At 38.5% G+C, this 27,117-nt stretch overlaps 1 protein-coding gene across 1 annotated transcript in view; it reads right to left on the reverse strand.

Annotated features, from left to right (window-relative positions):
* The window catches only part of LOC144479695 (protein unc-13 homolog A-like), a 243,852-nt gene that overhangs the window by 16,231 nt on the left and 200,504 nt on the right, over positions 1–27,117 (reverse strand). Inside the window, exons 31-40 of the mRNA XM_078198723.1 lie at positions 23,958–24,035; positions 21,331–21,408; positions 17,327–17,415; positions 16,520–16,672; positions 14,462–14,585; positions 13,355–13,360; positions 5,940–5,969; positions 5,735–5,791; positions 5,000–5,080; positions 3,449–3,596 (exon numbers count right to left, since the gene is read on the reverse strand). Of these exons, the coding sequence (XP_078054849.1) occupies positions 3,449–3,596; positions 5,000–5,080; positions 5,735–5,791; positions 5,940–5,969; positions 13,355–13,360; positions 14,462–14,585; positions 16,520–16,672; positions 17,327–17,415; positions 21,331–21,408; positions 23,958–24,035 (844 nt within the window). The remainder of the gene's footprint in view (positions 1–3,448; positions 3,597–4,999; positions 5,081–5,734; positions 5,792–5,939; positions 5,970–13,354; positions 13,361–14,461; positions 14,586–16,519; positions 16,673–17,326; positions 17,416–21,330; positions 21,409–23,957; positions 24,036–27,117) is intronic.

Consider the following 27,117-nt stretch of genomic DNA (forward strand, 5'->3'; position numbering starts at 1 on the left):
ACTTTTATGCTGCCTTCAGTGCTTTTTGTTAATGGATTTAATATCTACTAAATATTAGATGGGCGACTCCCTCCGCGCTTCCCGCCCTGGACCGACCTTTCTTCATTTCCAGGTTTCCCCCTCTGAGTTTTCATCCACACATTAGCCTAAATATCGAGGCTCAGTGGGAAACAGCACAAGTGGCCATTCATTGGCTACTTAATGGTCTCAATTGAGGTAAGGGCGGGCTTCCCATCCAAGGCCTAGCCCAGCATAAAATCGTTGAGGTCGGGGTGGGTGGGAACCCACAGGAAATCTCATTCGTGCAATTTCATGTTCCGCCCCACCTCAGAACCCACCGGGCGTGGGGGGGGAATGTAAAATTCTGGCCTTGGGGTCTGAAGTCAATGCTCAGGACGTCCAGGGCTACACCCTCCCACTGCCAGTGGGAATAGGACATATCCAGGGTCGATCTAACAGGACGTCAGTCTTGTCAATATAAACCTTGTGTTTCTAGTTCAGGTTTTCAACGGAATACAGGCACTGGCATTAAATGATTAATGGTCCTTTCACCAGCATGTATAGTATTTACAAACCAAAATGATCAAGACTTGGAGATTACATTTGTGACAAAACAGTTTTAATAGCTGCTGGGACACATGGTTAAGCTGAGCTGCAGATCTGAAGTTTGATCCTGAAACAAACCAGCTGCTGTGTCTATCTGTGGCACAGCTGGTCCCATCTGTTTATCACTGATGATTCATTTGTTCAAATAAAATATTTAAGTTATTGGGAAAAGTGTTGTGGAATTGGTGCACATTAGGATCTGAGCATTTATACATGGATTTCACTGCACCCATTGACAAGCTACTGGAACAGTCCTGTGGTCTAATTTATATGGCTACTTACACAAATGTTAATTACTCAGCCAGGATTCAACAGGACTGGCTTAAAAGATATTAGAAATCTGTTGTTAAACTTGGGAAGTAATAGGGTTACTCATGTCCAACAAAAATTAGATACAAAAATCTACGTGCAATCTAATTTCAACAAGTTACTGAATAGCACCGACAATAGTTAAGCAAGGTTGTAGTGAAAATCAGTTGTGCCAAGCCCACTGAACCGAGCAAAACATTGAATGGTTTCATCTACTCATGATGAATTTCTGTAGATCACCTCCGGGATGAGGTTGATTTACAATGAATGGCCAATAATTCTGTGTGACATTTCGCTTATGTTCTGTGCATTGACCTGCATCTATTTTCGAAACAACATTTGTGGCAATGCCAAGACCATGCATCTTATCCCAATTCCACTTTCATTATACAATATCTGTTTTTCAAACCACTAGGCTTTAAGTCTATGCTGTTTGAGTAATTGTGTTCAAACACTTAACAGATTCTTAAGCAATTCTTTTGTCTTCTCTTTTAAATGAAATTACCCCATCTAAATAAATGGGTCAATCCCTCTTAAACAGTAAAGAAATTTCACATGAACCTCTTGAGCATAATTTGATGCCTTGGAAATTGAAGTAATAAAACAACATTAACACTTGAGCTTTCCAGTGAGACAGGGTAAAATCTAAGGGTGGGTTTTATCAAAATTTCCATTGGCAGGATCTGGTAATAACTAACCACATTTTGAAATGAAATTATTTTCAAGGTATTGAAGTATATATAAATATTAATCAATGTGAACAACATTGAGATGTCTTATAAATATGTCCAGGAGTAATGGGAATCCCAACCTTCAATGTCAGGTACATCATTATAATACAATTACAGCTCATTATCAGGCCTCTCTGTCTGAATCATCCCCCCCCTGTTAAAAAAGCTATTCACATTGGCATACGGACAGACCGGAATTACAACTGCTCTTTCACGGTGTGCACCTGGCAGTAAACCTCCCAGAGGAGCTCAGGTGAATGAATCGTTCAATGGGGGAAGTGTGTCATGCCCCGGGGGGTGGGGGGGGGGGGGGGTGCGTGGATGGGTTCCATATGAACCTTTGTGCACTGGGTGGCCTTTAAATATTGCGCCCTGGTCTTTTTTTAAAAAAAAGTTGCTCTGATTGCACCTCCCCCACCAGCGTGAGACTGTAGGATCCACCGCTTGCCATTTCTTTCTATGTTCCCAATGATATGGCTGAGAAAGCAGCCGTTGTTGCCAGCAACTTCAATTCCGCTTTTCCCGATCTGTCATTTTAAAATGCTAATTTCCATGATGAGCCTATTTCCAGTCTATTAATCAAATTTTACCAAGTTACCACTTGGGAAACTATATCTTTTTAAGGCAAAAAAATTCTTCAAAAAAGATTATGTTTTAAAACGTTGCCTGATTGTGCCAGTTCGTGGTGTACAGCATGCAACCTAGCCTGGGAAAGGCAAGGAAAAATGCTATTCAAAGTGGGTGCAATTTTAGGTGCAAAGCTGTACCCCTATACATTCCATAAGGCCCAAAGAGTGCAATATGTTTATCTGCTATATATTTAGATACAAATAATATTGAAAAAGTGGAAATTTATTCATTTCAGATGTCAGAAATATGTTTGGATAATCAGTAAGTCACTACATGTAGAAGTCGACAATAACTCAGATATTGCTGTTTGAATCTACTCTAAAGCAACTGTTATGCAAGGGAGTGATACGATTGAGTAATATTTTTAACCATGATTAAGGCATCAGAGGTGATTGAGCAGATAATTTTATTAGGGCATTTGGTCTCATGTTTTGAAGATTAAAGCTATAAAATTAATGTATAATCTAATTAATTTAAATAATTAAAGTCTGTAAGTTAGACCTTTGTCAAGAGCAGACTAACAGCATCCTGGATGAAGAGTTAACTTTTATAAATAAATATCTAACTGTAGCTAATATGCTTAGCAAAATAAATTAATCCCAACTCATTTGACATCAAGTAGTGTCTTCAATAAAGCATAATAGTGACAGCTCTTCTGTGGTATAACTGTTTAGAATGTAATAGGTTCCTTGATCCATAATGTTGACACTTTTGGAAATCTAGTTGTTTCTTAATTAAATTTAGCATAGTAGTCTATTAATATGTCGTACATTAGATAGGTAAATACATATATTCATGGATTCCTTTATTGTTTTAGAATGCAAACACTTCACTCATGTTGATGAATATTTTAGTGCATCTGTGTTGAAATAAGGGACACAGTTGATCAAGCAAGGGGCATCAAAGCAGAAACAAAGACAAATCAATAATGGTAGTTCAAGTATCTCTTGTGCTTATTTTGCCTCAGCACATTTGTTCCCAGAATACAGCTTTTTAAACATCCACTAACACCGGTCAGTTATAGTGAGCATTCATAATAATTGATCTTGCAATAGCTTTTAAAATTTCTAAATGTTACAGAATATACAATCAAACCAGATTAAAACAATAAGTTTGTCTGACGGTTAACGTGCATTTAGTGAACAAAACAGATTGACTGAAGTTATACTTACCCTGAGATGACTGAGACTGGATAAATGTTTTAATAAGGGTGTCAGTAGCCTGTGTGTAGAGCGACAGAGCATACCGTAGAGATTGGAGGTCTGGACTCTTTTCTAAGAAGGTCTTCTTCAGGCCAACTCCACCAGCATGGAAATATTGCTAAATCATTAAAGACCCTCAGTCAACTTCATGAATCTCATTTGAAGATCACAGCACTCATGTTTCATATGGTACGGCAAACCAAGCTAACAATGGACAATTATTCTTTTTGGTCAACATTGCTATTATCTGCATCACAAGGGCTGTTTGACATTGTAATGATAAAGCTAAGACAATCCATGCCAGAAAGACGATAGAAACACCTACTGGTCAGAACACTCATCCAAATTAGGACTGCATCAGGTCAAGATGGTTCCGAATTTGAGGCTGAGGTTCAAGTACTTTATGGCTAGTATTATTTTTACTATTTTACTTTAAGGACTTCAAGAATCAGGACATAAAATAATTTAAAATTAAAACAAAAAAAAATTCAGCATAATAATGTAAGTAACAAGGTATTTAGGAAATTTAACAAGGATAAATGAAATTGCATTAGTCTAGTGTATAAACTGATAAATGATCAGATTAGCCATGGTTAGGATGATCTAATTTTCATATTGATATATTTCTTCGTGAGCACTGAATAAAAAAATCTGGACTGAAATATGTGCTACTGAAATTGGAATGTGATCTGATTCAGTTACAACTCTACTGGATATCTATTACTACATCACTCCATCTTGCATCAAGACATTTTATCAATTGTCTTGTGGTCTGACAAACTGTTACTCTGGTTAATGGTGTGTACTCATTGTGGAATTTCTATACTGTATTATGTGCTGCCTCATGATAATAAATACAGATCTGACCATCAAGTACATTTATTAACAGGAAACCAAGAGTTGAACTTTCATTCAGCTGTGGAGGCAGGATAGGCAGGCTGACAAATTCTTGCTACTTGCCAGCCTGTCAGCATGTGTCCGCCTCCAGGGGGTGGGGGTGACTGCTACCTGCCAGCAAGATCTTTCAGTCAACGTGGAGGCCTGCTTGCTGAGGCTGGAACTCAGCTAATGAGTTCCAGGAAACAGACCCAAGGGGCCAGCACTCCATCATTAAAGTTAAGCCCCCATTGCAGCCATGATAGCCATAGGTACAGTTGCCCTATGGAGATGTTTTCCCTCCGCAATGATGGTCTGGCAACTGTAGCCACTTCTTCAATTAACATTGCCCTTTTTTTCCCCTACCTACATCAGCAGCACTGACCTCTGACTGTGGGGTTGGTGATCTTTCAGCACTAGTGGACCTGCTCTATTGGCCCTCCAGTCTCATGAGCCAGCCCACCATCTTAAATTGGACGGCTAATGTGCCATCTGACCAGTAATCGGCCATTTCTTGAAAATTCTGTCAGACATCAGAAACTTACACGATGTGGGGTCAGAACCCGGAAATGCTCCCAACATTGGCGTTCCGATCCAAAAACAAAAGTTCAGCCCCAGATTTTTACTAGTTGAAACAGTTGTTACCTTAATAGTGTCTAGTGCAAGCTCCACTACAGCACACTGCTTAGGGGAAAGACTTTTGGCTTCTTCTCTGACCATGTGATCCTGAAAGTACAAAAGACCTTATAAATCAGTACCAAATAGGGATATTGAAACTGCTTGCGTCCATACCACTAGAACTAAATTTCTCATACTAATTTTAATTATTTCCTTCTTTCAAACCATGACCCATATTCTCCAAGTATTGGGTCTTTATTTTCTACATACCAAATATATTAGGAAGTTTCAATTTTTGTGTGTGCATCTTTATCATTATCAACCTTTTTCACTACAAGAGGGCGAAGGAGGAAACCCATTCGGCCAACAGTTTAGTGGGTTTAGGATACAGTGAACAGGAGATTGTTATTAGTACCCATTATAAATAAAATTACCTAGTAGAATATTAATTTTAAAACATGGATAAAATGAACCTAGAGATGACGTGAGAGGAGATATGACAGAAACAAGAGAGAGATATGTAATTGTTTCATTTAAACGCTTAGCTTTTAGTCCAGCAAGTGTTTGTACTCTCTGTAAATTTAGACACACAGCAAAATCAGTGGAATAAATTGTCCTTGCCCAACATGTTATTTTGTATGATGGGCTGGAATTATAATGTTCACTGAGCAACAGGAATTCCGCTGCAGAAGACTCTTCACTATATAGATGATTGCATGTTACAGGGGTAATGATGTGGATTAAGATGCATTACACACCTACCTTTAACTTGGAAAGCTGTCCCAGTTCTTTTGCAGCATTGAAAATAAGCTGTGTGCCCTTTGGTACAGAAAAGATGAAAAGAAAAATGAATGCCAAAACTCAGCTAAAATAGCAGTTTATAAAAACAACGGTTACAATCTAGCACTGCACAAAACATTTTCAAAATACAGTCACAGACACATTCAACACCGAATTATTTTCTTACATCGCTGTGACAGACAAGCTTCACCCTTCCCTGAAAAGAGAGTATTTATTACTTTTCACATATTGTTTATTACTTGAATGCAGAAACTTGTCAACAAAAATTCACAGTGGCGGCCACATATTTAGGGAGAGAATTTAACAACATGACATGGTTAAATCATGGAAATTTACCTAAAAATACCTGATAATTACAGATATGCAGAATGATTAAATTCAAATTGGAGATCAGTTCTCATGTTTGCGAGGTACAAAACATAGCAGGTGGTAAGATTGTAGTGCATAAAACTTCGGTTGCATTTTGAGACTTCAGTTACTGCTTAGATCAACTAATAAAATCATACAATGCAACTTGTGCAATGGGCTTGTGTAAAGTGAAGCTACATAGGCCTGGATTCTGCAGTTGTGACAATGGTGAAATTGTTAGCATTCTTCATTATTATAACTGTGAAACTGACAGCAACTTCTGGCATCTGGACATGCGTAGTAAAATGTGGAAATCCAGAAGTTGCTGCCAGTGATTTCCTGCTCTGCCACAGGGTATGCTATAGAAGTCCCCAAAGATGGAAATCTTTTGAAATCATGTGCCATGAACCTTTATTCTTGTGTATAGTCTCACTGTAAAAGCCCTTGGTAACACTCCTCCCGGTTGAATGAGGTGCAGCTAAGTATTTAAACACTGTAAGCAGTACCGAGCAACCTTTCTGACCCAGAAAAGTTAATTTTATATTTGTGAAATGTCAAATTTCTGCTTAATTATAAAAGTTCTACATGTTTTAATACAATTTTTAAGGTTCTTATTTCAGCATCCACCATAATCCCAATAAAATGATAATTCCTAGTTGGCTGCCAGTGAGAATTCTTCAATGCTTACTCTACTTGATGGCATCATTTTTGCTGGACAACAGATATCCTTTATAATTGGTGCCAGAAACAAGTTAACATGGGAAAAACTAAAATCTGCGCTCCACAGATCATTAGATCTTGTGAGCAGCTTTCTTTGAGGTCAATGGTGAGTGCGCCGCTTTGTCATTCGCCTCAACACCTAGGCCACAGTGCTTACAGTGGAAAATCTTTGAATAGCAATCTTGTGAAGATTACACCCAAGTGCAGTTGGCTAAACTGTCCTTGTTTAACCCACAATGGACACATCTGTCATAAAGTGATCAGCTGTTTGCCTGCTGGCAAGAAACTGATACTCTATAAAAATGATTTTCCCTTCCAATCTAAGTCACTTTATTTTTTTTGTCCCGAAGTGCATCATCTTTATATGCGTCACAAATGCATGTTTTTTTTCCCTCTCGATTTAAGTAGAATTTAAACAAAGATGTGTTCTGAATTGTTAATGAGCACATAATTGTAGTTGCAAAACTTCCTGTGATCAACCCTAGCCAAATGTGTTTCTTATTGTGAATGTCTGGAAACTAGTAATTTGTGTGAACCTTCTGAGACAAAATAAATGTTCCCTCGGAAATGTTTAAATTTGTCTTGCATACACATATTATTTCCCCACTTTGTATGAAATGGTATTTTTGGAATAAATTACTATTAAATGTTCGCTGTATTCAGGATAGTTGTAGGTATCTTCATGTTAATAATTTAACATATATCATCATTTGCTTGTTCTGGAAAGGGTAAAGAGATAAATGGCCCAACACCTCATAAAATAGCAGACAAGGAATATCACACAGTGCGTTAAGCTTTTTCTTGTTATACATGACCCATTTCTGGGTGAGAGTCATGGATGGTTTGAAATGTTCTTGTTGGATAAATAGTATTACCAATGAAAGAATAAAAAATAATTGTCTTGTAACATTAATTATTTCTTGTTTGTATTGTGGTCTTCAAGGTAACAGGTGACAATGTTGGGAATGCAACATTTTTTTCCACTTTGCTCGAATGGTAATCTAACGTTCAGAAAACCTTTTCAGAGCCTATAATGATCAACTCTTATGTTTATGATGAAAAAGGTGTTGAACATGATTTTTAAAGGTATAATGCAATCCATATAAAACCTCTATTTCAATAGCATTGAACAATCAGATCATCTCAGGTAGTGTTTCGATGGAATACATAATCTTGTCTATATTGTCTTTATGCCTCAAACAAGATCCTTTTAAAAACACTGCAAACTACCTGTGTGATAACTATTTCCTACATTTTGTTCAAGTAGGAACATTTCTGACACACTACAAATTTGAGATGGATTTTACAATTGTATAGAGTATTAGCATATAAAACTATACAGTCTATTGTATCTGTGCCCGCTCAATGCTTGACAATCCAAATGATCCTAACCCTGCTTTCAGCCCAACAGCAGCAGGTTGGTTGCGCATTCTGCGATTTAAAATTGTTAATACTCTAGCCCTCTCCTGCCAGTCATGGGGGAGTGATTTAAAATCTTCTTTACACCCCAAAGAGTTTGCCAAATTTAACTAGTCGTTACTTACCTTGTATGTCTTTCCCCAATAATTCTACTCTCCACTAAAGATGGAAACATTGGAAACAGAACCTTTGCTAACTCATAGGTGTCTTCCAGGGCGCACCCCACTAAGTCCCAATGAATTACCTTGAGTTACATTATTTTTTTCAGAAGCCAATTACTCAAGTTTTCTGTGACAATTGGTCCATATGATTATCTAGTATTCATACATTCTTTTTGGCACCAGCAGATCCAGAAGGCAGCTTGCCACCATCTTAAGGGCAATAAACTCTTGTTTGCCAGTGATGCCCACGTCTCATGAAAAACAGTAAAATATTTATTAACTAATTCCATCACCCCATGAGGTCCTGATCTCAGTTTAACTGTTCATATAATACCTCTAGTCTCCCTTTTCATCTCCATGCTACACTTTCTATATCTCTTATTAAGAAATAACTTTATTTAATACAACACCTTTCACATTCTTAGGATATCCTAGAGTGTTTCTCTGCCAACCAAGTACTTTTAAGTATTGCTACTGCTGTTATGTAGGCAAATATTTCAGCCAATTAACACATGGTAATGTCTCACTAACATAATTCAGGCGGATGATGAAAAAACCTGCTCTAGTAATGTTGAGTGACGAATAAATTTTGTCTAGCATACTGGGAAAACTTATTCTTCTTCAAATAGCACCATAAAATCTTTCATGCAGGTAGACAGGGCCTTAATTTGAAGAGCTAACTTTAATGCAGCCTATCATGGCAGGAAACATGGTGGCTGACTCACCATGAGATCCACATCAGTCTCCCAGCAGCAAAACCTCACCCAAGTAAGGTGGAATGTGAAACGAGCTGATACAGGATTCCTGACTGCTGGTTGTGGGATGTCAATTATGCCCCTTAACAAGCTCATTGACACCCATTAGCCCAAAGCTCACTGCAATTTAATGCGAAGCCCCACAGATTTCCAATGCCCTCAGATAGCTGCCCAGCAAACCCACCAACCACCAGGGAGGTGAGATCCCTTGCTATCATGCACTCTATGCCTGATCGAGGGATCCACCATCAGGCAGGAGGGGGGTTGGCTTTCAGCAACCACCCTCCCAAAACTCTCACCCCATGATCCCTATTCCATCTTCACTGGAATCCCACCATAATCCTGGGCCTTTGGTGAATACAGTGTAATTAGCAATTGCTGCTCCAGTTGGTGCTGGCAGCATGTGGAGCTGCTGGCTTCTGCTTGGCAGGCGGCTCTCAGCAGGCAGGACTACCATCGCTGGTAAACTCAATCGCAGGGAAGGATGGCAATGAATGGTGGCCACTTAAATGCCCACGGAACTGATGGAGGTTCCCTGCTGATTCTCTGACTGGTGGGTGAGACCCCTGTAAGCCCAACAGAATCATGGCCAAAGTCTCATTTAAAAGATCTACTACTGCAATGAAATGCCAACCTAGAACATATGCTCAAGTCTCTGGAGTGCTCTTGAACGCTGACTCTATATTTGAAAGGGAAGAACACCAACACTCAGCCAAGACTGATATTTGTTAGTTCCAATATTATTACGTCTTTTTCAATTTAGCTTTAATGTCTTATCCACTGGAATAATGATAAAACCTTCCCAAATCATTCCATGTATAGCCATTAATTGTGCATATGACTGAAATCCAATCAGGACAAAGTTTAATCTCACGTTTTTGTAAGCATTGGCTTAGATATAATGATCTAATACAATCCAATTGTTATACCTGATCAAAAGCAAAACAATAGGCTTTGTAACTTTGTATGCAGTCTAGAAAATACATTCTGGTAAAGATTTATTGTCTTTTGATTAAGCTTTGTTCCTGAAGGATAAAGATTTTTAAAAATTAGCAAGACATCATTAGGTGGAAATACACATAAAGCACTCCCATCAAGTCTGCTGGACGGCTTTGGGCCTAAAGTCTTCATAGTTTTAACTGTTTAGCTGGAGTATTTTCATAATTTACTGTGATTTGGGAAAAATGAAACAAACTCAAATCCAAAGCTTCCCTCCTAATAAAAAAAACACTCAACAAGCTATGCAGCAAGACAATAAAGCAAAGCCCCTATGACCTTCCTGTATTTAATTTGGCAAAATCTCCAAATGGTGTGTTTAGACTTCTTTACAGACTCTCTGCTAGCAAGCATCGGAAGGAACCAAATACTTGTTTCAAGTGTCTGATTCTGCCTGTGAAATTATGCATAGTGTCATCTTCAACCCTGCAGACAATGTAATGGCCAATCAAAATCTACACTGCCAAAAAGCTTCTAAAGTCTGAATCTCCCACAGCTGTCTAACATTTTTTCTTATTAGCCATAGTAAAAATAAATTACTGGTAATTCATAGGGACAATTTATTGTCTGGATTTTGCTACAATATTAAGTGAGGTTATTAGCACTTACTATTATTACAGGGTGAATCTGACAGCAATTCTGGCATGCAAGCCTGCCCAGTTAAACACAGAAATCCAGAAGTTGCTGTCAGAAATACCCCAATCCTCTTAAGGGTGCATTGTTCCAGTCTATGTGAATACGATTCAGCATTGAAATCAGTGTAACGTGTGAACTTGCAGTACTTACTCATTAGTTCTGCAATTAAAGACAATGGAAAAAGTTAAGACTGGTGCATTTAGTTCTAAGGATGTAATAAGTAGTAACTTTGCTGAACGACCTCTGTGGCCCTGAAAACCTAATTTTGCAGATGCAGAATCACATTCCCTCAGGAAAAAAAATGGTGCAGATTTTAAAGAATAAGTTACTTTTGAAAACCGTTTCTGTTTATCTCTCATCATTAATTCCATCTGTATTTCCCAATTTTTTCTTTTTTGCTTTCACTACATCATTTAAATCTTCTTTATACCTCCTATATTATCCTTTCTGGTTAGGACACTTCCAATTTTATCCTTGCTGATTTGGGCTCTGTGTTCTCAGTGAGGGTATTTTAATTGCTGTTGCTTGCTCTGTTCACAGATGCTGCAGATTCCATGTAAAAGATGCCGCGCTGGAAAAGACCCCGGATTATGAGAAATCTTGGAATAAAGTCTGTGGGTAGTTGTCAATGAGCTGAATAGAGAGTGCTGTTCTTCGCCACTGAGAGCAAATTCCAGACCTGTGTCACATTCTTCAATATACATAAATCTTACTACTAGAGATTATAGGCTTTTGTAAGAGTTCTTGCAAGTTAACTCTTTCTCTTTGGAGATAATATGCTGGGAGGAATGAATAGTCTGAGTCTCTCCAGCATCTCCCTGCCCACCGTCTATAACTTTTCATAATTAGCCATTTTTATGCACTTTTTCACAGCTGAACTGGATCTGGTAACACATTTCCTCCTTTTCTAGGATTAAGCGTCATGTGAAACTTACTTTATCAAGCAGTCTGGATCAGAAATGCCAACATTTTCCCAATTTAAATTTGTATAAATCTACACGGAAGCTTAACATCAAATTCTGCTTGATCGTGTGAAATGCAACGTGCGCTAAGTGTGCAGACATGCATTGTCATAAATTTATTTTCCATTGTGACAACACATTATATGTAAGAGGAGTAATTCAGCCTGAGGATATCCTCCTAAAAGGCCTTGGCCTTTATTAGTGGTATTTAGTATTGAGTTAAAGGTTGTAATATTAAATTTAGAAATAATTAATATTAATCAATCTTTGTTAAGGCTAATTAGCTTGTAATGCAGATGTGGCCAATTCAGACTTTATAAGCTTTTTGCCCAAGTTAGAGTTGAATAACTGAGATACGTTAATTTGAACACAATATTCAACAATGCATTTCTCAGAAATTTAAGTTGTTCTTGTTCCTGTTAGAGTCTACTTGTATTCAGTTAGAAGATGCTTCTTTAAAAAAATATAGGCACCACAGGTTCTGTACCACAAATGGGCAGGCCTATGAAAATTATGCTTTAAAAATAAATACAAAATAGTCAAACATCACTAAAATCTCCAGCAAAAGGTGCATTTACGTTTAGATTGAATTTGTATACCCAAGTGGCTATACATGTATGCATACTACATGATATTGGATTTCCCCTTTGATTTTAGCATCAAAATTTGAATTTACTGTTTATGGTGTTTGCTTGATGTAACATTTTTACAGATTATTTCTGATGGTCTTATTTTGAGTTTACTGTGCATCCTTCCAGTGTAAAATGGCTTACATATGCGTACCACCTAGACTAACACATGATGAATGATCACTTGTCAGAGAGCTACTAGAGTCTGCAGAATTGTACTTCATCAGGCGAGGGTAGTAAAACGTGGTGGGAGAGAGGATAGACGGTGCTTTTCAGCTACATCAGGTCGAGATAACTGTCCTGATGACTGCATTAGGAAAATTATAATTGTATTTATTTCTAATCAGAGATAATATTCTAATGTTTCAACAAAGTTATTATTCACTATCAATAATCAAAGCAGCTAAGAGCATAATGTCATATTTGAACTAGTTGAGAAGACAATTTTGTAATATTGCAACATTTATCCTTATTAGTAGATCTTATTATGAACAATGAACAAAACACGACTGCAGATGCATTTCAGCATGGTATCTCTGACTGGGTATCTCTTGCAGAAAGGGAATCAGCCAACAGGTTTAAAACACATATACTGCAACTGTTAATTCAACAGTGGTAGCAACTGATACACGTAATAACATTTCAACAAAGACAAGCAGTTAGCTTTTACTTAGATGGGCATTTCCGTGATATGCACATCCAGCACTGAGCTGTAAACATACAACACACTTCTAACAGACTTTTTAAACCCAAAAGGAGCAAACATTCAATTGACAAAACAAGGGAAATCTCAGGTATGGGAGCCTAGCAGAGGGTAGTTATTAGTAACCAGAGTCAGCCATGTGCATCAGCTTGTGGCAGCATACACTGACGAGCGCAGCCACACACAACAATACTGGCTGATTCTACTGAACGCACAGCAGACAGACAGACAGACACATAGTGCTGTACTTACAATCATCTGCCATTATCAGAGAGCAGAATAATTAAAGAAAATGATCAATCAGACCAGCATATTACTTTCCAATTTTCAAATCACTTGATTTTACAATGTTGTTCATGAAAACTGTTCAACACTCAAGCCCTTTGGTTAAATTTAAACAACATGCAAACTCAGAACTGAAGGTTTTAATTATTAAAAAGACTGCAAAACATTGTCATTAGAGACCAGTGATACGCATTTGGATTTTAAAAAAAATTTCTGCCTTTTCAAACATTGTTTAATTAAAATTGGATTTACACAAAATTAAAAAAATACTTTGTATCAATGCCATAGACTTCACTCTGAACAAAATTTTAAATCTCTTAATGCAAAAGATGTCAAAGGACTTCATAGATATCAAACTATTGACAGCTAAGCAATTGATATTAACATTTTTGCACAATCCTTTTTCTTTGTAATGGAGGATATATTTAATTACAATATATATACAAGCAAGTATTTAATACCATCAGGATATCTAGTGGAAATTAACTTAGATTTGCAATGGTTCTCTTCACTCCTTTACCCATGCTAAACTCGTGAGAAATAGCCAGTTGTTGCTTTACTTTGGTCACACTAGTTGCGTTAGTGAGCAAAAGCAATGCTTTCAATGATTGGTAAGAGTTTTAACAACACCAGGTTAAAGTCCAACAGGTGTTAACCTGGTGTTGTTAAAACTCTTACTGTGTTTACCCCAGTCCAACGCCAGCATCTCCACATACAATGATTGGAACAGAATGCACTCTTCAAGTATTTACACTGATCAATGCCTCAATTCAGCTCATGCACTAGAGCAAGCAACCCAATCCATATGGTGAGTTTTTGCTTTATATACATTTTATTATTAATTTACTGCAACTTCTTCATAACATAGTAAAGAATAAACTGAATTTGTTATTACAAAGTATGGAGATTATGATCAATATAAGCTATATATTTTTAAATCAACATGATCGGTCACTTCATCCTTCTACAGACGGAATGGATCAATCTGATATTTGTTCAGTTCTGCTACATCAATTTGCTGTGTAGGTATATTAAAGCAGAAATATGGATTCAAATTCAGAACTTGCTACTCACTGTTTGATCTGTTAAAGGTGGTAAGACAATAGTCTTCTCCATTATGTTCATTACAATCTTCCATAACTCTTTTAGGACACGCTTCAACACGGTTTTCTCACAGATCTTTGCAAAGAGTGTCAAACTGAAAAAGGAAGAAAACTTGCACAAACATTCAAACTAGCAACTGTTACAGCTTGCACTCATTTAGGCCTGCTTAGAAAAATAGTCCAAAACACTTCAAAGAGGTAGGTTGTATCATAGAGTTGGCGAGAGATGTATAGAAGCAGACTGGTTTATGGATGGAATTCCAGGACTAAAAGTCTAGGCAGTCGAAGGTATGGCCACCAGTGGTTCTGTGCAGTGCAACATCTTGCAGGAGGCCAGAGGAAGTGTTCAGAGATCTTGTAGGGTTATAGAGCTGGAGGAGGTGACAAGGGTATGAGGGAATTTGAAGAAAAGAGTGAGAACTTTAATTCTGAGACACTGTCAGACCTCAGGCCAATGAAGGTCAGTGAACAGACAAGTGATGTTAGAATAGTGAATGATGTCCATTAGCAAACGGGCAGAAGAAATATGGATGAAATTAAGTTTATAGGGGGTTATAGATAGGCAATTATAATAGTCTGGAAATAATAAACTTGTTGATGGGCTGAGGCAGATGGAGACGTGTAATATTAGAGAGATGGAAGTAGGATATCTTGGTGATAGAGATTATGGGGGGTCAAATTGGCTTTGCAACTCGAGAATAGTAGTTTCCTTAAAGAAACAACCATACTAAGCTGTTTAGTCCTCTAATTGTTATAAATAAATAAAGAACTTGCTTTTATATAGCAGCTTTCATAAACTCAGGACATCCAAAGCAATTTATCCCAATTAAATATTTTTTTGGTGTAGCCTCTTGTGTAATATAAAACGTGACAGTCAATTTGCACACAGCAAGGCTCATAAGCAGTATGATGATAATGATCAGAACATTTCTTTTAGTGATGTTGGGTGAAGGATTAGTACTGACAATGCTGCTTTTTAAAATAGTATAATGGGGTCTTTAATTCTTACCTGAGGGGCCACATGATTCCTTGGTTTAACATCTACAAGATGGTATTTTCAACAGTGCAGTATTCCTTCAGTAATGTCAACCTAGATTTTGTACTCAAAACTTCGAGTGGGATTTGAACCCCCAAACCTCTGACTCAGAAGTGACAATGCTATCAACTATCAACTACGGGTGGCATGATGGCACAGTGGTTAACACTGCTGCCTCATAGTGCCAGAGACCTGGGTTCAATTCCCAGCTTGGGTGACTGTGTGGAGTTTGCACATTCTCCCCATGTCTGCATGGGTTTCCTCCAGGTGCTCCGGTTTCCTCCAACAGTCCAAAGATGTGCAGGTTAGGTGGATTGGCCATGCTAAATTGCCCCTTAGTGTCAGGGGGACTAGCTAGGGTAAATGCATGAGGTTATGGGGATAGGGCCTGGGTGGGATCGTGGTTGGTGCAGATTAGATGGGCCGAATGGCCGCCTCCTGCACTGTAGGATTCTATGAGAACTGAGCCAGGGCCAACACCTAATAGAATATGCTCCTGGTGTATTTTTTACTTCGGTACATAAGATACCTTTAAATACAATTGTAAAACCTTCCTTTTTTCCAGTCACCACGTCAAGCATTTTTCTGACTGGAAGGGTAAATGTAATGGAACTAATATCTTCCCCTGTATTGATATAACATTTTAACTAGAGTCAAAATAAATCCTTTTCATTCCATAATGGTAGAGGGACACCAGTTTCCTTCAATCTTAAATTAAATTTAGGTCATTTGTTTTGTAATGCTAATGGACATGGTTAGGTATCATGACTACATAACGACATGGTGCGACATGTTAATTTGATAATGATGTAAAATTGGCAACTTTAGCTTGTCCCACTTGACTTTCGTTTCCATTGACGTTGTCAACACAAAAATTGGGCCTTTTGTATATATGGCGATTTTGAAAGCAGGTGAATAGGATTCAATTCTTAAAGAGTCAATAATGTGCTCAACAAATGTTCTAATTTCAAAATGTAGAAAACTCTGACTAACTTGCTATCCAGGAGGTCCATGAGTGGTTGGAGAACATTGTCAGCATCCTGAGCCACGCTGTTACAAGTGCTGGCAGGGACATTTCCTGTTCCTTTCACCTGACTGAGAATATCTCCCATCTGCTTCACACATTCCTCAATGTGAGGCTGAAAACTGAAAAGTATCAGAGAGAATCAAGCACGACATTATAAATAAATCATCATTTAAAACAAGCCAAACTAAAGCTGTAAAACAGCGTACATTAAGCTTTGGTGTCTTTCATGATATGTCATTAATTGTATTTGCAATAGTTAAACTGCAAGCAAAACATTAAATATAATGGGCAGAATCTTCTGGCCGATCATGCTGGTGGGATTCTCTGGTTCCACTACTGTGAACGGAGATTTGGCTGAGCGCTAAATTCTCTGTCATCACTTGCAGTGGCAACGAAGCGTGAGTGGTCGGAAGATTCCGCCCAATATATTCATAGTAATTTTAATTAAAATAAATGAGAATTTCCTATCCCAATGAAATTGTTGTTAAACTCTCTGGACTTAATGCTTGTTATAAAAACAAATTTTCAAAGTGATCATATAAAAATCATCATCACTGCATATTGTATTGTTTAGCTCGAGTACAGCCTTTTGTTGCAAGAGTTGTTAGAATACCAGTTTGATAAACTACCAAATATACATTAGGTTTGGTATGAAACTCTTTGTTTTAAATAATTAGTTTCAAAACCATCTTCATCCAATTAAAGGTGGTCAATGCATGACTGCATTGAATTGTAGAGGTTTTGAAATATTACAAACCTGTTGAAATTCTTACCTTAGTGCAAACACCCTGCTGAGATCATCCAACACGTTATTGAGTTTTATTTGTAGCTCTTTTAAAATGTCACTGGCCTCAGCATTCAACTGAAAATGCAAGCAAGTATTCACTGTACATATTACCATTATTCAGAAAACCACTAGCCAAGCTGAACACGATGGAGGGGAGAGGAAATGAGGGGAGAATTTTTTAAAAAAGATTTTAAAGGACCAGAAGCAAAAACCGAAATGGGTCAAATTGTTTATTTCTATTCAATCTTTTCTTGCATGCTGATATCTTTTTCGTAGTTGCACAATTGAAGCGTAGACCAATATATCAATGAGAAATCCTAAAGCTGAAGTACTGTCTTGGACTGTTTGTAAACTCAGAGTGTACAATTTATGTCCATAAACAGGATGGAAACCACTAAATAATACATTTCAATGCTCCTCTTAAATGACAGACTAATATCATAGGATAGAATTTAAAAAAACACCCTGCTCCTCACTAGTAGATGCAACTCTTGACATACGTGAGCACTCCAACTCAAAAGCAACTGGCTGTGTGTGATGCTTTTTTAGTACAGATTAACCATGAAGAATAACTAGCCTAGAAGGAGACAGATTTATTTTTTGTCTAACAAAGTAGCACCAAACTCTAAAGCTTCCATAAAAAATTTTTCCTGTTTCTATTCCAAGATTAACAATACACAGGGACAAGTTCACAAGAATTTTAAGTTTCATAACAATAACCAAACTCTTTCAGTCTCCATTGTCAGAGATCAGATGTATGGCTGAAGATGTGCACTGGGACCCCTGTGGAAGTCCTGGTGTGCTGACCTATGTGGGAATTACCCAGCAAGTTTCAACTTCTGATGAGCAATTCCCTGGCTCCCCAGGAGCCTCTGGGAGATGGGTCTGGAGACAGATCGCAGTACTCACCTTGGAAGTTACTCAGGAAATGTTAGACAGAGTAAAACCTAGTCTTTCATCTGAGTAATTGCACAACTAAGTCCCCATCACTCCCTGACCCACCAACTACCTTTGGCCCAGCTAACTACACCTCAGACCTATGCTCCCAATATAGCCCAACTACCCCTCGACCACATCCCACAAAATGAACCAATCCCCCAACCCAACTACCCGATCAGACCAGACTTCCCACCTGCCACCTCACCACTCCGCTACCGTACCCACTTACATTCTCATCCACTAAAATTAATTTACTAACATTGAAACTGGATCTTTAAACATACCATACGGCTATTAGTGACATAAAAAGAGGACGTGTTCAGTCTTCCTCCTGACTCTACTGTCGCTCCAATGGGGTTCTCCAAGGGACGCTGCACTGCACATTTCTGTGGAAACTGGGCTTGGGAGGTCCTGCTAGAAATGTACAGTGTCGAGGAAATTTTCCATTGCAGCAGCAATCCAACAGTATTTGCTGCTGCTTGGAAGATCAGGGCATTATATTTGGTTAAAACAATATTTGTTTATAAGCTGGAATCCAAACATCTTTTTTGAACACAGAAGATAATACATGAAAATAAATTGGATTAAAATAAGCAAAGGGGGTGAAAGTCTTTCAATCTTTGACAGTGACACTACAGTTATGCCAATATAGTGCCGAAATGTTAGGGAAAATCTGTGCTTTAGTGCATCATGCCACATAAGCACTGCTATTGCACAAACATAAGTTTCCTTGCATGTAATCCCCATCAAAGCTCCTCAAGTTACATCTCTGTAGCATAATTATTCAAGCAGGGGTAAGTTTTTGGAGTAATGCCAGTCCTGCAAATGTGTTAACTTAGATCCCAAAAAAACCAGGTGCAACTTTTCAGGCAAATGTAGGAGAGGTAGTGATGAGCTGCAGAGAGCACCTACTTCACTTTTTGATTACAGGCTTCCAAGGAACTGTTTTTAAACTTCCTTCACATTTTGCAATGACCGATACCTGCACTTTATTTTACTGTCGTGCTTTCCACTTTCCCATGAAAATATATTTGAAAACACTGACTTCCTCCACCACCAACTCGCATTCCGTTGACTTTGGACAAGGAGTGTTTCTCCATGGGCATGCCATCATAATGGAGGAGGAATTGCAGCAGCGGTGTGGCTAGGTCAGGAAAACTAGGCAGAGGACAGGGGTTCACTGGATATTGTTTATATCATGTGAACAGACCACATTAGTTCAAAAAGACCTTTCTGAGCAGAGACGCAATAGCAGTGTGCCTCTGCATGGGTGTCACTGAACATCATTGCCAATTTCAGCGTGGAGATCCGCCAATTTTCTCCACAGTCAGAAGTGGTCTGCCTGTGGCAATTAAAGCGGCAGCCGCTCTCAAATCTTATGGTTCTGGATCCTTCTACATTACCAGTAGATATGTGTGCAGCATTAACCAAGGAACATTCGCAGTGTAGGGTGCCATGATGGCATGCATTTGGCATTGAAGATGCCAACCAAACAGCTACTGATGTGCATGAAAAGGAAAGGGAGACATTCCCCATGTAAGCCACCCATCTTTAATATAAATCAGGCAGTATTCCTATTTGCCACAAGGGCATAGAGGGCAGATTCTGCAAGATTTCGTCATAGATTAATGCCACTATGGTGGCATTATTTTGGCTTTATCTTCTACACATGCTACCAGATGGTACTTCCTTGGTTCAACAATACATTGCCAGGAAGCATCCCCAAAGTGCAAAAGTACGCCAAATGAGGGCTCCCTTTCCATAAAGATGATTATAACCATAAATAACCAAGTTTATAATGACTGCACTGTGTATTCTGAACAAAACATTATATTATTTATTTAAGAAATGTTCCTTTCTTTCTTATCAATGTTGTTCTTCCTTTTGTCTCAATGCATTCTTGTCCTTGTGCTGAGTTTAAGCGTTCCCTCAGCAAGAGGATTGGTTGGCCCCTTATACTATATAAAGAGGGTACTAAACTGAGATGGACCTTGACTCGTGGTAGCTGATTCCCAAGAGGAAGCTTCTGTTAGCTGCATCTCTGCAGGTTGCTCCTGGGCAGCCTCATGATGCATGAACCACATGCAGACATAAGACATAATAATTCAGGCATGTGCTGCTGTCCTCAGAGATGACAGTATCAGGCACAAGGAGAGTTTTTCTTCATTTTCATCTTCGTTCAGCTTTTCCGATTTTATTTGAGGTCACCAGAATGCTGGTTGATCATCCCTCTACCTCAGTGACTCATTCCTCTTCCAATACTGTTGCATTTAAGACTCTCGTCATACACATCATCTCATCTGCTCTTAGGCTTCCTCTTCTCCTACTTCCAGACTGTGCCATCTCCGTCACTGTTGCTGCCATTTCACTGGGACCTGGATCTGTAACCCCACTGACCAGCTGGATGGCTGGTCTAATGACAGCTTTGATGTCTGTCCAGCCAAGAAATAACAGTGGTTGTAATCGAGGCAGTGATGAGCACAGTGGTCCATTCTGACCCCATTTGCCTCCTTTGCTGCAGTTTATGCATCTATGGAGATGGAAGACTCCACTGGTTCCCAGCTGTCTATCATCTGGGGCTATGTTGGAGTTGCAACTTGCTGCATTGTTACCTTTAAAAATGAGAAGCCTTCATAGTTGCTGCTGCAAAAGAGAAATTTAAACTTAACCGTGTTGTTGCCAAAATAGATATATTGGAGGTGCCATGGTGTCTGAGCAGAACTAAGAAGGAAAATACCTAAGGTACTACCTTAAATGTCAGTGCTGTAGGGTTCTGCTGAACACAGAAACCTGTAGTGTTGGCCCATTATGGCACTCAAATTTCCTGGACTTTTAGTCACTCACATATATTATACATGTGAATTATCCTAAAACAGCTGCTCATATAAATGATCTTATGAAGGCAATTTCTGTGCTGCTCCCCAGCTAGTGAATGACATTATTTTCTGGCCCAATATGGTGCTACAAACATTAAGGAAATTTAGCAGCAAAAGTAACATAATTCCATAAACGATTAACTTCAAAACATTTAAAAGTAAAAATGGGGCTTACGTCTTTTCCTCCCATCGCTTCAAACATCTTTTCCAGTTGTACTCGAAGCTGCTGGATGTTGTTCATCAGAATACATGGCTACAAAGGATTTAACATGATATTGTTAGTTTTTTTAATGCAGAGACAGACTCTTATTTTCAAGTGAAAAGAAATGTTAATAAATGACATATCTATTAAAAGGGTTGATAATCATTTAAAAATCACATAAGGTGCAAGCTGCTAAACTGAGTCACACAGGCAAAACTATGAGAAATCGCAGGTCTCAATTAAAGCAGACCCAGATAAGAGTCAAGGACTATAAAACTCCCAGTGACAATGAGGCCTCACAAGCATACACACAAAATCTCCATTATCGAATTATGTGCAGCTGCAGATTGTCAGGTCCATTCCAACACGAGACAACGGGACAGAAAAGTCACTACATCACTGGTTAGAAACATAGCTATCATAATTGTGTCTGGAAGTTGATCGATAAGTAGAAAGAAATATGTGCTTGATGATATAATTAGGTAGAAATGCACAAGTTGTAATTGGACAACTATACACTTATGTTGTGCATGATGTAAACTGAATCGATAGTTGTAAGTGGATATAGATAGCTTCTGTACAAATGTACATCTTTGATTGGTATATGCAAATTTCTTGTAACTGGATCTTAACTAAAGCGGTTATTGGATAGGCACATGGAGCACACCAGGATGATAGGGAGTGGGATAGCTTGATCTTGGTTTCAGATAAAGCTCGGCACAACATCGTGGGCCGAAGGGCCTGTTCTGTGCTGTACTGTTCTATGTTCTATAACTGTCTGTACAATCCTTGAACCGGGGCTCTCCCTGATGTGCCACTAGTTGGAGTACTGGGGCCAACCCGCACTATAATTCTTAATAAAGGCCTTGTCTGAAACTCCAAGAGTCTGGTTTTCTCGAAAGTAAAGTACTCTATAGCTGAATAGCTGTATTTTTCCTCTAACATCTATATAAATAAGTGTGAAACTAAATATATTTTATATGTTTACATAACTTCTATTTGCCATAATGACATTGGGAAGCATCTTAAAATTCTACTGAATTATATATTTTATAAATATAAAATGAATGTGCATTTCTGAAGGATTGAGCAATTATTGACTGATGAATACTGACACTATTTAAAAGGAAATATCATGGGCAAATATTTCAAACAAAAAAGGAAAATCTCAAAATTGTATAAAAATATAAACAACTATTCTCAGGGTAACATCACAAGACAAAAACATTGGTATAAAACATAAAGGGGCAGATTTTTTATACAGTTATAGCCACGCACAAGTAACTCCTGCACTACAATTAAACAGGTAATTTTTAAAATAAAGGGAAGCCTGCATTCCTTTGAAATGTTTCTCATGTTTGTCTCACAAGGGGCAATACAGATGTGATCTGTATCTAGTCAAGAGCTAAATTTTGATTCCCTATTAAAACATGAGATGGCATGCAGCTGGAGACAGATAAATGGGCCATGCCTGACTAGATTCTCCTTAAATCATTCCAGGGTGCATAAAACATTTAGTGGAATTATACAGAGACGCCAATTAATGAGTCATGGATTTTGTGTAGTCTTTTGCATCAACCATTCTTGAAACAATGTTTGATAGTTAAACCTTTTGTACTTTTTAAAGTATTTACTACCATTGCACAAAATGGTTTGCAAGATAATTTTTAGCAAGTTTTTTCAAATGTAAACTAGCAAGTGAAGAATGGAGAAGAGATTCCTTGTTTTTCTTTTACATTCTTGTGACAGAAGAGCAACACTGATTTTATTATGCCGCAGAACCTTTAATTGCCACAACATTTTTTGATTAGAGAAAATTAAGTAGAGATAACAAAATGGAGCCATTTTGGCAAATGGCAAATAATAAAAAGGAAAGACAGATTTAAGTAGTACAAATGGTATTGTGAGGCGTGGAAGAAAGAATGTTGCTAGGGCCCCACAAATAACAGATGTTTTAGACAAATGACACTGCGGGATATATTTATGTATGCTGATCAAAAAAAAATCAAGTCTTGTAAAAGGAACCATTTGTTCCACATGGAATAATAACAGATGTCATCTGCACCTATATATGGCAAGAGATAGAAGAAAAGACTGCTAATAGTGAAGAGCTTAAATAAAAACAGAAATGCTGGACACAAAGAAAATATTTTTGTATGAACATAGAGCCATTCACAACTTCAGGACATCGCAACAGGCTTTACAACCAATTAAGTACTCTTGAATAGTAATCACTGTTACAATGTAGAAATCGCAGCACCAACTTGCACAAGGCAAGTTCCCACAAACAGAAATGTGACCATGTCCAGATGACCTGTGTCCAATAATGTTGGTTGCAGAATAAATATTTGCCAGGCCATACATAAATATGGTACGTTTCAGACTGATTACTATCTGTAAAGAGAACGTACAAGCTGACATTTTGGGTGAAAAACCCACCCTCAGTTCAAACAAAAGTTCCGCATTTAAATCATTTATCCACCCTTTCTCTTTATAGATGTTATCAGAATTGCTGTGTTTTACCAACATTCTTGAATTTATTCTCCGATACTTGCAGGCTACAGTAAATATATTATCTATAATATGGAGGAATAGGTTACCACTTTCTCCTTCGAGCAGTATGATGCATAATCCTTAGCTATTATCTCAGCATACTGCAGTAGCACATTGCTGATAGTCTGGAAAAGAAAATAATTTTATGAGCAACACAAGAGATTGCTTTTGTTAAAACAACATAGAAAGAAGGCAGAAGATGGCAAATATTGAATTGTTGAGCCACTGTGATTTATTCAAAGTTTCTTAACATTTTCTTCTAATATCTTGTCTACCTCGAATTTTTGCTACAAGGATGTTTAAGAAGCTATATTATATAGCATATGTTCATTACAGCAATCATTAATGAGAGTTTTATATCCTGTTCTTTGCACTAATGAAGTAGGGCAATGCTAGATCTCAGAAATAGCCCAATGCTCTGTTAGAGCGATCACTCTTTCTGGGTCCCACATTAGTGAACTAAATCAAATATCACGGCTCTTCATCACGTTACCAGAAATAACGTCCCATATTTCCCTATTTTTCTTCCACTTGCTTTGTGGCAGAGAACCATTTCACCAGCTTCCTTGTATGTGTTTCCATTTCAGGAACTTTTACCTGGAAGTAATGGTAAATGTTGAATATGTCTGTCCACATTTGACAAATTTAAGTGATGGGCAAATAGGGAGAGTAAAATATCTGATACATTTTCCTATCATTAAAGACCATAGCAATTCTGGTGTGTCAACATTTATCAGGCAGGACGTGGTGAATGGTGATGTGGTTTGGGGTGGTGATTGATGGGGACAGATCTGCTTGATAAAATTCAATAAACTGTCAAGCCAAGTCCAATTCATTACAAGGTGATCAACTGCATTAGGCAAATAGCATTTTAAAAAAAAATGGTTTTGTTATTGCAGCCGTAGGAATCACTAATGTCTGACAAGAGGAATTACAACGATTTCCCTCTCAGTCACCGCTTTCCAGACCATTCCACCAACAGCCTGAAGCAGATGACTCAGTGGCACTAGAAGAATTGTCAGGAGGCACTATGAACAAGAAAGTGACGTTGACAACAGAAGATCTCTGAGGATGAGTGTCACGGAAGAGAGATGCAAAGCCTGCACTGTCACCAAACCGACGGAGTCCAAGAGCTATAGGCCTAAATCTTCTGGTCCCACCCACCGCGGGAATCATCAAATTTGATGGACAAGCAAATGTTCCAAAATCCCACCCATAGTAACAAAATTTATGCCAATATGTCTCAAAGTTTTAACAGCAGGAGAGAGCAATTTCTGTCTTGGAATTTGTTGTCTGAAAGCATTTCAATTGATAATAAAGCTGAATTTTGACTCTTACCTTGAACAGTATGTTACAGAACCGACGAGGGAACGAGTTATCTTAGATCTGGTAATGTGTAACGAGGTAGGTAGAATGAAGGATGTTCTTGTGAAGGACCCTCTTGGGTCAAGTGATCACAATATGGTTGAATTTCTGATACAAATGGAAGAGGAGAAAGTAGGGTCCCATACCACTGTCCTCTGTTTGAACAGAGGGAAGTATGATAGGATGAGGGCTGAATTGGCTAAGGTGGACTGGGAGAGCAGACTGGTCGGTAGGACAGCTGAGGAACAGTGGAGGATTTTTAAGGAGATCCTTTTCAGTACTCAGCAACAATATATTCCGGTGATAAAGAAGGACTGTAAAAAAAGGGATAATCAGCCGTGGATAACGAAGGAAATTAAGGAGAGTATTAAATTAAAGACCGATGCGTACAGAGTGGCCAAAAATAGTGGAGAATCGGAAGATTGGGAAAACTTTAAGAGACATCAAAGAACGACTAAGAAAGTGATAAAGAAAGGAAAGATAGGCTATGAAGCTAGGCTAGCCCTAAATATAAAAAATGATAGTAAAAGCTTTTACAAATATATAAAAAGGAATAGAGTGGCAAGAGTGAATGTTGGACCCTTGGAGGACGAGTGGGGGGATTTAATAGTGGGAAATGAGGAAATGGCTGAAACTTTAAATACGTTTTTTGTGTCGGTCTTTACGGTGGAAGACACAAATAGTTTACCGAATATTAACGATAGAGAGTTGGTAGGAGGGGAGGTACTCAATACAATTAATGTTACCAGGGAGGCAGTGCTTGGCAGACTAACGGGACTGACGGTGGACAAGTCCCCGGGCCCGGATGGAATGCATCCCAGGGTACTGAAAGAAATGTCAGAGGTAATAGCGGATGCGTTAGTGGTTATTTATCAAAATTCGTTGGATTCTGGGGTAGTGCCGGTGGATTGGAAAACGGTTAATGTTACGCCGCTGTTTAAGAAAGGAAATAGACAAAAGGCGGGTAACTACAGGCCGGTTAGCTTAACGTCTGTAGTTGGGAAAATGCTGGAATCCATCATTAAAGAAGAAATAGCAGGCCATCTGGATAAGAATGGTTCGATTAAGCAGACACAGCATGGATTCATGAGGGGAAAGTCGTGCTTGACGAACTTGTTGGATTTTTATGAAGATGTGACTAGTGCGGTTGACGGAGGGGAACCAGTGGATGTGGTGTTTTTGGATTTCCAAAAGGCGTTTGATAAGGTGCCTCACAAAAGGTTGCTGAAGAAGATTGGGTCACACGGAGTTGGGGGTAGGGTGTAGCGTGGATTGGGGATTGGCTATCCGACAGGAAGCAGAGAATCGGAATAAATGGGTGCTTCTCTGGTTGGCGTATGGTAACTAGTGGCATGCCGCAGGGATCGGTACTGGGGCCTCAACTATTTACCATTTATATAGACGATCTGGAGGAGGGGACTGAGTGTAGGGTAACAAAGTTTGCAGATGACACAAAGATAAGTGGAAAAGTGAATCGTGTGGAGGACGTAGAAGGTCTGCAGAGAGATTTGGACAGGCTGAGTGAGTGGGCGAGGATCTGGCAGATGGAGTATAACGTTAACAAATGCGAGGTTATTCACTTTGGAAGAAATAATAGCAAATTGGATTATTATGTAAATGGAAAGAAATTACAACATGCTGCTGTGCAGAGGGACCTGGGGTCCTTGTGCATGAGACACAAAAACCCAGTCTGCAGGTGCAACAGATGATCAAGAAGGCAAATGGGATGTTGGCCTATATCGCAAGGGGGATAGAATATAAAAGCAGAGATGTCTTGCTGCATCTGTACAGGGCATTGGTGAGGCCACAGCTGGAATACTGTGTGCAGTATTGGTCCCCTTA

This window comes from Mustelus asterias, chromosome 26 (genome assembly GCF_964213995.1).
Source record: "Mustelus asterias chromosome 26, sMusAst1.hap1.1, whole genome shotgun sequence".
NCBI lineage: Eukaryota > Metazoa > Chordata > Chondrichthyes > Carcharhiniformes > Triakidae > Mustelus > Mustelus asterias.